Source organism: Limulus polyphemus, unplaced genomic scaffold, assembly GCF_000517525.1.
Source record: "Limulus polyphemus unplaced genomic scaffold, Limulus_polyphemus-2.1.2 Scaffold10649, whole genome shotgun sequence".
NCBI classification, from domain to species: Eukaryota; Metazoa; Arthropoda; class Merostomata; order Xiphosura; family Limulidae; genus Limulus; species Limulus polyphemus.
In genome coordinates, this window is record NW_013676259.1 from 3699 (window position 1) to 16105 (window position 12407).

Genomic DNA, 12407 nt, shown 5'->3' on the forward strand with positions numbered 1-12407 from the left:
TTTACCAAGTTCAGTGGAGTAAAGGAACATAGTTTATCAAATTGAGTGGAGTAAAAGAACATAGTTTACCAAGTTAAGTAGAGTAAAGGAACATAGTTTATCAAGTTCAGTGGAGTAAAGGAACATAGTTTACCAAGTTAAGTAGAGTAAAGGAACATAGTTTACCAAGTTAAGTAGAGTAAAGGAACATAGTTTATCAAGTTGAGTGGACTAAAGTATTACCAAGTTTTAAGTGGAATCATCAAACATTTTGAAACATGGTACTTACAATTCTGTAACTGTTGAACATCTTAAATTATTGGATCCACAGAAAATTGTTATTTATTATGTATTAAAGAGGTATTGGCCATTAGAAGCCTACAACCAAAACTAAATAGGCAATCTAGTACTGGAGAACATATACTGAGATTGTAATTAACCTAGTAAGTATTTGTTAAAGAAAAAATCCATAAACATTGAAATTAACTCCACCAGTTACTGTTTGGTTCTCACATGAATGTTTATCTAGAAAATGTGTGATTTTCAGGTATGCTATACCATTCCTACCTCTTTATTTAGTATAACATTTTTCAAAATTTCTGCACATACTGAGTATGTAGTTTTAATATATAATATCGATAAAAGGGGTCGTTCACCTAGGGTGTCACATGAATATTCTTGTGGGAAATATTTTTGTAACTGTATCGAAGTAAACAGTAATCTATTGTAGTAGCAGGTCAGGTGATACCTCAAAGGTACAACATCTCATAGTTTCCTTTGTTCGATTTAACTAATAGTCTAATTAATATTTTCAATTCATCTACATTATTGATAATAGAAATGGGTGTTCCAATACTACACGATCTAACATCCTTGTATCTCTTAAATGGCGTGTTTAATATTTTATCTGCAATTACGATGGATCCAAGTTCTATTGAAAACTGCATAGCTTCGTTTAATCAAACACATACACATACTTTATTCAGTCTGATCATTATACCGTCATCTGTTAAATGATCTATAAAATGTTCACATGCCAACGAACACGCCATTTCACGAGGAGCATAGAGGTTAGATAACTGGGCAAGTCTTTCCAAATCTAAACATAACATAATGTCTATGGACAACAAGGGACCTATTCGTCCATCTCAGCTGACCCATCCTCTAAATTAAACTAAAACTATCGAATAAATAAATGAAAAATTAGAGAAAATAAAAATCTAAAAGCCAGCTCTTATCATTCAGGTTTAAATGGGTGTCTTCTTTCCTCTATAACTTATTCTAAAATTTTGCTTTGGATACTTCTTTCTGGTACAACACACCATACCTGTTGGATAAAGCAGCTATGTATGCTAAACAGTTGTTACAACTCTTGACTGGAAGTGTACTTAATGTTGTCAGAGCTAGTTCTTTTAGATTGAAAGCAAAATGAATGGTTTGTTGTTCACTATTCCAGGAGTTCACTATGAAAATTATTTCTTACTGATCCTAGAAAACTTCTGTTGCATATTCTTATCATAGCCCTTTGGCTTTTCTAATGGTCAATGTTTTACTGGTCAGCTAAATTCAGAAGCTGAATTTGATAGTGTCATGGTTAGAGCAGTGCAGGAAGGTCGTTCAGTAACAGCAGTAGTTGCGATAGGTGTAGGCCAAATAAATTATCCTATTCTATACTTATAATAAATGGTGTTTTAGGTTGGAACTCTTGAGCCAGTGCAGAAAGTGGTATGACTGATTTAACCTGATCTCTACATTTAGTTATTCATTTTTCAGATGTTTTATTCTGACACTGATGTTTCTTTCTACTTCGTCAGTTTCGTAATTACAGCTACGCTGTACTGTTTCAGTCTTATCATTATAGCCTCTTTGTACTTCTTTGATGTCCTTCTGCATTTTTTTTTCAAACTTCTTATTGTAATTTCTCTGTACATCTCCAATAGTTTCATTGATCTTGTCTTCAATCACATTTATTTTGAACTTTAATTCTTCTTTAAATATTAAACAAAACCGCTCCCTGAAAAGAGAAATCAAACGTGTTTCAATGGTTACTTGAGGTTGACACGAATCACAAAATAGAATTTGCAAATTAAGATATATTAAATTCAATCTTAATTGAAGGTCTTCGTCCAGACCTTATTAAAATAATAATAACAATAATTAAAAATATGTTTGCATCAGAAAACTAACATTAAAAGATGACACATCAGTCATGGTATTTTCTGACCATTTTACGGTTTAATAATAAATAAAGACTGTTGTAGCATAAAGGAAAATAAATGACAATTTGGCTATTACCGAAAATATATAAAATAAATAGTAGATAAATTTTATGATTTCACAGCCAAAAAGAAAAAGGAAAGAAAAAAAAAGGTCCACCGCTCGTTATGTAAAATTCTAAAATTACCACATTATGAAATAAGTGAATATTATTACTTAATTCCTTTCGCTGATATGTAATGTGTGTCGACAGGTGGCAATTTTATCTGTGTCCTTTTCGGAGGAGGAAAATTGTTAGAAGTGTCGCGGCTTTGGAGATTAAGTTGTATAATATATTAAACTACGCCTTATAACAAGTAGTGATGTATTTGTTGAGAACAGGAATAAGTCGCTATTCTTTTGTCAGTACTAGATTCTTTTCAACTTCATATTGCGCATTAAGCTCACCGAAAGTTGCAGTTGTAAGATATTTTGTATAATAATTTTAATAATATATATATATATATTAATTAACTATGTTGTAACATGTATAGTTGTGCTTTTAGTTTTAGTTAGTATTAGCGTAAAATTACGCATATTGAAATAACCATGTTTCATTTATTATTGTTTGTATTGTTACTGTTAATAATAATATGACCAGTAATAGGAGTAGTATTACTATTAGCGAGCGTTTCACGCTTATGTTTGTCACTGCAAAACTTTGACTTCAGGTTCAATTATTATTTGAAGTACGTATAAAATTACAAATATAACATGTCATTTGGTGATATGTACAGAAAACCGCCAGACGGTTTGGTTCTTTTTTTAGAGTTTTTACTTGTGCTACTGTTATTCTAGTTGTTTTTGACTGTATAGAAATTAGTACAAAAATGTTATCATATTAACACATTATCAGAGCAACTGTTTACATGAAAAGGAAATAATAATATTAGTAAAATTGCTAGAGTCAATGCTGATCTAAGGCTTATGAAAGGTACAACTTGTAGGGTCCTTTTTGGTAACTGCAGTAAAATATTTGTCAGAAATTTTGCAACAGAATTATGTTGTACATTCATTAGTTTGTCAACTGTATGGTTTTGCATTTTTATCTTTTAAAAATCACTTGTGAAAATATCTGTGAATGTCCCTTAAAACGAGGGGCTCTTGGCAACTCCTGGCTTTGGAAGAGTGTAAATTTAATGTTTAATGCAGTCTCTTTATTTCAGAGCAGCTGTTTTTACCTACTTAATATATATAGCTCTTCAGATCTGCTATTTCTAAGTAATTCACTCTGACATGCATTACACACAGAACATGTACTTTATTTGCTGCCACAAGGTATCCATTTTCCCAACAATGTTGTGAATGGTAACATTCAAATGGTTGTAGTCCTGATGTTCTTGAACTAGTAAGAATATTGCACATTTCATTTCTCAGTTGGATTATCTTTAAATATCTCATCTAATTGAGGTGATTAAGATTGTTAAGGGAATTGGTAGCATTGTATCATCATTTTTGTTTTTTTAGTACTTAATGGTGAGAATAGTACAACTAGGAGACATAAATGTAAATTTTGGCAGGGTAGGAGTCGTCTTCATCTCATTATGTACCAAGTAACTATGTACTGGGCTTTTAATTGGATATTTTGTGGTTCACAGTTCATTTTTAGTTGTAAAAGTTAATAATTATATTGTGAAAATTTGGCAAAACTACAATAGGACATTTTCCAGGAGTTAAAGCATTATTTCCCTCATAATTTCACATAAGTACTTGCCTATTCTAATTCATCTACACTATTGTCATCTGTGATGTCAGTACTCTCTTAAAGTTCCCCTTGACTTGAACTATAATACTAAATAATACTTCTTCCAATAAAGCAGTAAACATAAAAAAATAGCTGAACACTAAAAGAGTGAATCAGAAACTTTTCAAGATTAATTTATGGTCTACAAGAATTCTCTTGACAGATCTTGATTTCTTAGTGTTAATACGTTCCTTTCAGAATTTCCAAATATTTGTAATTAGGATAGAACTATCGTTGTGTGTTAAAATAAATTCAATATTTATCTAATGCAGAACATTACATTAGGAGCATTAAAAATAACAATAATTATCTTTGTGTTACTTATTTGTTTGTTTTTCTATTTTATCAGACTCTCTCTCTACCACACATTTGTAAACTGATAGTTACTGCATAATAATACATCCTTCTACTGTAGTTTGTAGCTTCATATATATTTGACTCACTTTTGTTGAAACAATCCTTTCAGATTACAGAAGACAAAAGAACTAGTCAGGTGACAAAAGTTCATATAGCTTTAAAAGATTCTTTGTCGTCAGTCATTAGTTAGTAAATTATTATAGAAAAAATAGATAATTGTTTCAGTATTCATAGAGCTGGAATTGAATAGCTAATTATTTCCTCAATTGTTGAAAAAACTAACCCAAATCTTTAGGCTAAAGTTACAAATTACCCCTTTTGTATTTTCTAAAAGGTTTACATTTCCTTCAAAATTTGCTTAAATGTTTTATAGGTCTTGTCTGGAAATGGAGTTTATGATGGAAGTGAAATTCATGAAGCATCAGCGTAAGTTTGGTCATAAAGTGTGATATGTGTTTGTTGTTGCTTTACTATTTTTTCTAGTCTAGGGGTACAAAATTGATATGGATAGAACGATATTCAGTATTTTTATAAAAATGATCTGTGTAAAGTCTTCTAAAATCAAAGGTTTCATAGTACCTATCCATCATATTAATAACTGTGTGTGTATATTGTGTATCACTAGTATTTACTTTGTGGTTTTTACTTAATTGGAAAGTTTTTCTTATAAAGATATTTTTTAACTATCTATAATAAGAATGATTGGAAGTTTATACACACCATATATCTATCTCAAACAAGAATCCACATGAATGAATATATAGGTTTACATTTAAAAGATGTAGGTTGGCATTTGGATCACATTGTTTTGGGACAAAGAATGAACTCTGATGAAATTTCTAATTTGTCTGCTTTGCTGAGCTCTTATTAATTTTGCAGAATTTTGGTTCATCTTACAAGAGGAAATGCCCAGCCATTAATCTATGCTCCAGACGTTGACCAACTTCACGTTATCAATCACTGCAAAGGTGAACCTATGGAGGGCCAGAAGCGGTATTGAAATTATTGGTTTAGATTTTGTGAAGTAATTTATCATTTGAATCTCAGACTAATTCCAGAATTAAAGAGTGATTACAAATTATAGACTAGGCTTCCTTTTTTCCTAATTGATAAGAATAAGATACTTCTGTATTAACCCTTTGACTGTAACTGCTTTAATTGTGCACAGAATTCGTGGGAGCTGTACACTATATACAACACATTCGCATTTGACTGCCAAACCATACCCTTTATAGTGAGTCAGCAGTCAATGGGTTAAGACAGAGCCAAGTGTTCAATTAAACAGACATAAATATAATCCATAACAGATGTGTCAAGTAAGTAAACATATGAAACTGAATGATTGAAAACTATTACTTAATATTTCTGAACAACTGGCTACATTCTTGGAAGAGTGGTCAAGTAAAAAAATTCTAAATCAATATATAGAAATATATAGAGAATCATTTATGATTTTAGCTCAGGTTTCATTTTATGATTCGATAATGCCTCCATTCTCTTCAAAGATTGCAGTGAATGTTGGCCTTATGTTAGAGCTCTGGATTTCAGTGCTATGAATGTGGTTCAAATCTGTGCTATACCAAAAATAATACCCTGCACTTTAATTGTAACAGTAAATATCTTAGTGTAGGTGGTGGGTAGTAAGGTGTTACTGACAGATTTGCTTTCACTGTGGTCAGTATCTCAAAATTAGGAATGACAGCAGGTAGCCCAAGTAGCTTTACCATAAATACAAAATATAAACACACTTTCTTTGCTGAGTTTGTGATTTTTAAAGTGTTATATTTATTGATCTGTTAGAAACCTCAAGCACAAATCATGAAGAAAAAACCCATCCAAAATCATAAATTCAGCAAAGTAAGAGTGATCTATAAGGAGAAAAGAGGTCTTAATGATTAATAAAATTAAACCTGAATTAAACAGCATATCATGGTTTTAGAATATTTGCTAAGTATTTTTCTTTTGTTAATTTTCTAACCAATATTGTTATGCAAGAAATGTCTTTATGATATTTGTTTTTATCTTCTGTTGTAAAATAACCCATCTAGAAATCATGAAATTCTAGTCAGGCACTGGGGAAGTCCCTAATTCTGAAACAAATACTCACCTCACTTCTATACACAGAATAGCTTCTTTCCTCTTGAATTCACTTGTTCTACCAACAAGATTTGCAAGCCACCTGCCTTGTTAAAACTCCCACCTAATCTCACTTGAATTTGTGCCACTGCATGATGATGTCATCATGTGGCAGAACCCTTCACCAATAGGAATGCAACACACCTCCATGCACTGTGACTCCCTCTACATCTATGATCCTGTATCTTCACTCTTTTTTTCCCTGGCGCCATAGTGCACTGAGATGTTTTGAGTTTGTTGTGATTTGTAACTTTTTCAGTTTTCACTTGATTGAGTTTATTATACTCAACATTAATTCATATCTTACAATAAATACTTCTAATGCTGATATGAGTGAAAAATCTCCCCACACAGAACAGATTATTGCCATTTCTACTAGAAATGCTTTATCTGCTGAAGACGTGATGGTCATTTTCCATCATTTGGTGGATTCCATTATGCTGCTGAACCTTCTGCTCTTGTCCCTTCCACTCACTTCCCTTCCGGTTATTTCAAGTCTGAAACTGAAGAGGACAAATTTGAACACCATTTTCTACCTCCAGGTTTGCATTAGGAACTACTCTGTCTAATGAACATCATCTATTTGATTTTCTTTTTCACCTTATTTGTTCTTTTTATTCCTGTTTAGTTTTAAATAAATTTTCTCCTTGCAAGTTTCTTTGTATATATATTCCTTGTTATATCTGTGATTGGCACTTCTTTTGGGGTTGAACTCTACTCATGATTTTAAGCATCACTCTCCAAGCCTAACTGACTTCCATGTTCTTCCTTTTACTCAGTTGTATTTCCTGTTTCTTGATTCCCAATCTTTGGAGCCACCCTTGCCAGTTTGGAAATCAGATTCATTAACTGCTATTTGACTTTCTTGTGCTCACTTTTCCCTTCTTCATGACGTTTTTCTAACCTTCCTCAGTAACTCTCTTTCCTTTGCCCCATGTTGGTTGCTCTTCTCAGTTTCCCTGATCTCCTTTCTTGGAAATCTAGATCTCTCCTATTTTCTTGTTTTCTCTGTTACACCTTTCTAAGGGATCTTTGTTTTGCCTGTTTTCTTCATCCAGAAGTTTTTAGTGGTGTCACTGATTCCCTGATACCAAATACTTCAGCTGCCCACCACCAATATCCCCTCACATCTTTGTTTTCCTCAATCTACCTCGATCCACCAGCTCTACACATCCTCCTGTCCTATTCCTGTATTCCATCTGTCCTCCATTACTCATCTTACTTTTCTTTAATATCTTACTCACTGGCTTAATTTCTGGTGATCATCCAGTCTTTTTCTCCCTCCCACTTTGGTTCAACTGCTCTCTTTCATCTGACTGTGCATATCTTTGACATCACTAGAGGGTGAGGTTGGAATTATTGGAGAAATAAGCCATTGAGAGGGCTCACAACTCCTATCTGGATTTTTGTTCCTGCCTTTCTGTTGACTCCCCTCAGAGATTGGGGACTGGCATCTGATTTTCAAACTCTCTTCCCTCTATCATTACTTGGTTGTCACACAGTTTTGGATGGTGAATTTTTTCTCTCTCTTTCTGTTAGTCATTTCACATCAGCCTGTGGATGATTACCATCTATGTTTTAGATGTCTTTCTCTACATCCCAACTGTCCCATCTCAATGGTATTTTCTTCTATTCATCCACTGGGATTGCATTTTCAGTTCCATGCTTGACCATTTGGTACAGTGTCAGTTTCTCAGTATTTTCATTCTTGTTATGCTGGCTTTTACTTGTATTCTTCACATTCTGAACCTGTGATTCCATTTTATCTTGGCAACAGGCTTCTCCTCAGTCATAATCCTCCTAACACACTTCTCTTCTTCTTCACAAATCTGATAATTTGAGGTGCCTCTTCAATTTTCATTTTTCTACCTCACCCTAACTTTATTTCTTATTCACTTGGAATTCTTTTCAATTTGTCTCAGCTGTGCCTACTCTTCTCCTATTCACCTGCTAGACTTTGAATGTTTAGTCGCCATGTTTCACACCTTACATTCACTTTCTGTGCAAGAGGTCTTATCTCTTTTGGGCTTCTCTAGAACCTCTCCTTTCTAACTATGGACCTCCTCCTTTGGGCTCTTTCCAGTTGGGTAAGAATAATACTTGCCACATTCCGGGTACACTGAACATTGTCACTGGCTATCTTTCTGGATGAGACTGTGTCCATCTTGTCTTTACTCTGATTTGGGACACCTCTTGCAGGGTCTTATAGGTGGCTCCTCACTGGCAATCCCAACCTTGGTTTCTGTTACTACATTTTCTCTCGTTCATGCCTCTTTCCCCTTCCCAACATACCCTCCCTTTTGAACCTCACACATCACTCTTTCATCGGGGAGCATCATCTCTTCATCTCCACGTGTAGAATTTCTTCACTATATTGCTCTTCGAGTTATACCCTCAAATTCTGTAGCTTTTCTTTTGTTCCACTCATGTCACCCTACTTCCTCTTCTGTGTACCTAAGATTTGGCATACTTATCACTGTTTCCCCCTTGACCGACCTGCTTTGTAACATATTTCCTCCTTTTTCATGTGTCTGTTCTGCCATGGCTTCTTTCTCTCTTCCATCAAGGGTTATCGGTGGATAACCAGACCTTTCTACCCTCTTAAGTTCCTTCCTTATCCACAGACCCCCTCATCTTTCTCTTTGTCAAACTAGAATCTCTGTGGTTCTCCATGATCTTACCCAGGACTCTATTGTGCCTGTAACAATTTGTTTTATGTATCATCTCTCTGTGTGGACCTATATGTAATCCTCCTACTTGAATAAGGTTTTTGTCATTTGCATGCTTATGCCACAGTTTTCTCTTTACCTTACATTGCTTTCTCCTTTATCTTGGTTAGTCTTTCCTTCCCTGTTCTTCCATAACAAGAGTCGATGGTCACACCTTTCTCCAATATCCCTTCTCAATGTTTGTTTAGTACTAGAAAGGTGTCCTGTTTTAGCTGTTTGTTGTTTTGGTCATGCTTTTCCTCTCTTTAGGGTTCCAATCTCTGTCCTTTCATTCATTGGGACCCCTCCTCTACTTGTGATCTCTCTCTCCTTTCACCCTTACAGGACAGATCTGTCTGGTCATCCATATGTTATACCCCTCTTTGATGGTGGATGATTGTAGGCTTTTTTATGTCTCTTCTCATCAGATTTGTCATCTCCCAAATTCTGCAGCAACTATTTTTTTTACTAACTTTTGATGCTATTCTCTGGGCTGGGATGTGGACTATGCCACACCTCTTTTTATCACCCACTATATACACCACCTGGTTGTCTCATTTCTCTCTATAGAGATTTAGGTTTCCACCTATGGCCATTCCTCAATCCACCCTCTATCTATAGGCAGGTGAGCATATGAAAATTTTCTCACTTCATAATTACTGTAGGATCCTATTAGACAGCTAGTGTTGCCTCCCAGAGTATTCTTACCCAAAAATCTGCATCGAGCCAGAATAATGGAAAGTGCTCATACCATCTGCCCTGGTGAACACTATTCCCAGTCCATTCCACACTTTACTGAAACAAGAGATGGTGAGAAACGTGGCTGGAGTGACACCAGTGTGTATTACAGGTCACCCTACGTGTATATAACTATGATACAGTCGAAACCTTCAAGTGGAACAAAGGTTTAAATCACTAAACTGATCTTTTTCTATATCTTTATCTTACAAAGTCTGTTCATTTGAGTCAAGGTGAACACTATTCCCAGTCCATTCCACACTTTACTGAAACAAGAGACAAAAAACACCCCATTCCCACAGCTGGCATGTAGCCTAAAGAGACTGATGGTTGAATGGTTATGTACATAATACTGTGTTCTCACAGCTGGGATGGGGCCTGTAGAGACTGATGTTAGAGTTGAGATTAATATATTGTATACATCAGTGATGTATCACTCATATACCCTACTCTCAAAGCAGGCAAAGGGCTGATGGTTGAGTAGAGGTTTATATAAGTATTAATACAAACATGATTCTATACAATGCCCTCCTCCTGCATTTGGCATGAGTCTTGTGGAGACTGCCAGTAGAGCACGGATACTTATCACAACTGCCCCTTTTCCATAGCTTGTTTTGAACAGTCGAATTTGATGGTAGAGGATATGAGCACACACAGTATGTTCTAAATGATCTTCAACCTCACTACACATATTGGCTGTCTGAATGTGCAAGTACTCAAATAGCCATGTACTTATTCTGGCCATCCTACATGATTGATGTAATGGAAGTTGCACCCCATGGGCTTCCTTCGCACACTTTCTAAAGGGAGCTCATCTAGTTAATATTTGCACTGGCCCCTCTACCATATCAAAATGGGATTTTAGCTATTGTTTGCTAAGAGGTGAGTATTCATTTCAGAACTTAACATTTTTCATACATGGAAATATATTTCTGATAGATACTCACTTCTGCATGTATTCCCACCCATCCTCCCCACTTTTTTTCATTGCCTTGTCAAAGAATGAGGATGTATGAGTGTAAATGTAGAGGGAGTCACTGTGCACTAAGGTGTATCACACTCCTATTGATAGAGGGTTCTGCTGTATGATAATGTCATCCTGCAGTGGGACAAATTCATGTAGTCTCGTGTGAGATTAGGTGGGAGTTTTCAAGGGCTGGTGGTTTGCAGAGTGTGTGAACTCAAGAGGAAAGATGCTATTCTGTGTATCTATTGGAAATATATTTTCATGTAAGGAAAATGTGAACATCTAATGTAAGAGATATTCCTTTTTGTCGGTCACTGGGGAAGACACTTAGTCTAATGTAAGAGATTGCTGAGTATGATTATAGTCTGAATAAAAAATAATGAAACATAAAATAGAAAAACAAAACTGGGATACATTAAAGTACTTACTTTGATCAGTTTTGGCCAGACCAATAAGAAATGGCCTCCTCTTACATTATTTAGGAACGTAATGGTGGAGTCTGCTCGGATTGCACGTGGGAAAATTCAATCGTTAAAAGATCTAGTTGCCGAATCTCATGATGCGCTTGTGTTCCCTGGAGGCTTTGGTGCAGCTAAAAATTTGTAAGTTTTCCGTAAATTTTGTTTACTTTATAATGCATGCAGGAGTATTAGCGAGGGTTCTAATAAATTCAGTGAATGAATTAACTTACATTTATCTGTGTGATCATTACATTTAACAAACCTATATTACTGAAACTCTGGTGAAGTTTTCCATTAGAATTGTTCACCCTGTTTTACAAGATACTTTTGTTTTTACAATAAAATAGTAAAAATTGAAATAAGTTGAAAATTTTTCAAGTTTACTAAAATGGGACCTAAACTGAATTATTACATTTTTTATGTAAATTTTGGCAGTTACATAATAGACTTTATTTTCTGAATTTTCTAAGTTGAGTTTTATAAATCCAAACTAAAAACTGTATTTAAGCCCTTAAGTTTTAATAACTGTGTGCATAAAACACTGTTTTTTCACCATTTTATGTACTCTATAAATAAGATGTTTTCAGCTGTTGTGTATGTGTTAGTTTACTGAATTCATTCAGTTTTGTTCATAATGTTCATGGTAGAGTTAACACAATAGTTTTAAGTTTTTAAACTTTTATTTTTTACAAGTACTTCAGAGACTGTTAAAGGTAAATGTTTCTAATTTTTTTACTTAGTAATGTAGAAATTGGGTTTCTACTTTGAAGGTCTACTTTTGCTGTTGATGGAGACAAGTGTAAAGTAAATCCAGAAGTGGAGCGAATAATTAAAGAGTTCCATGCTGCCAAGAAGCCTATGGGGTAATTTGTTTTTTGTTATTTTAAAATAGCTAATACCTATTCTCTGTGATGTTACTATATTCATTACATGCTGTTTTGGAATAATTACATAAAATATTGAATGAACAATGAAAGAAGTAAGAATTTATTTTAGTTTAACATTTATACTACAACTTTTGTTTTATCTAAGTAGTTTGTACAAGTAGGAAACTCGCAAGT

General features: G+C 34.3%; 1 protein-coding gene across 1 annotated transcript; it reads left to right on the plus strand.

Annotated features, from left to right (window-relative positions):
• The first annotated feature begins 2453 nt into the window (after window positions 1-2453).
• Window positions 2454-12244, plus strand: LOC106476466 (ES1 protein homolog, mitochondrial-like). Its single transcript, XM_013937124.2, has 5 exons — window positions 2454-2657; window positions 4710-4762; window positions 5216-5329; window positions 11368-11487; window positions 12117-12244. Exons 1-5 carry the CDS (start codon window positions 2559-2561, stop codon window positions 12211-12213), a joined length of 483 nt encoding a protein of 160 aa, XP_013792578.1. The 5' UTR covers window positions 2454-2558; the 3' UTR covers window positions 12214-12244.
• Window positions 12245-12407: the final 163 nt, after the last annotated feature.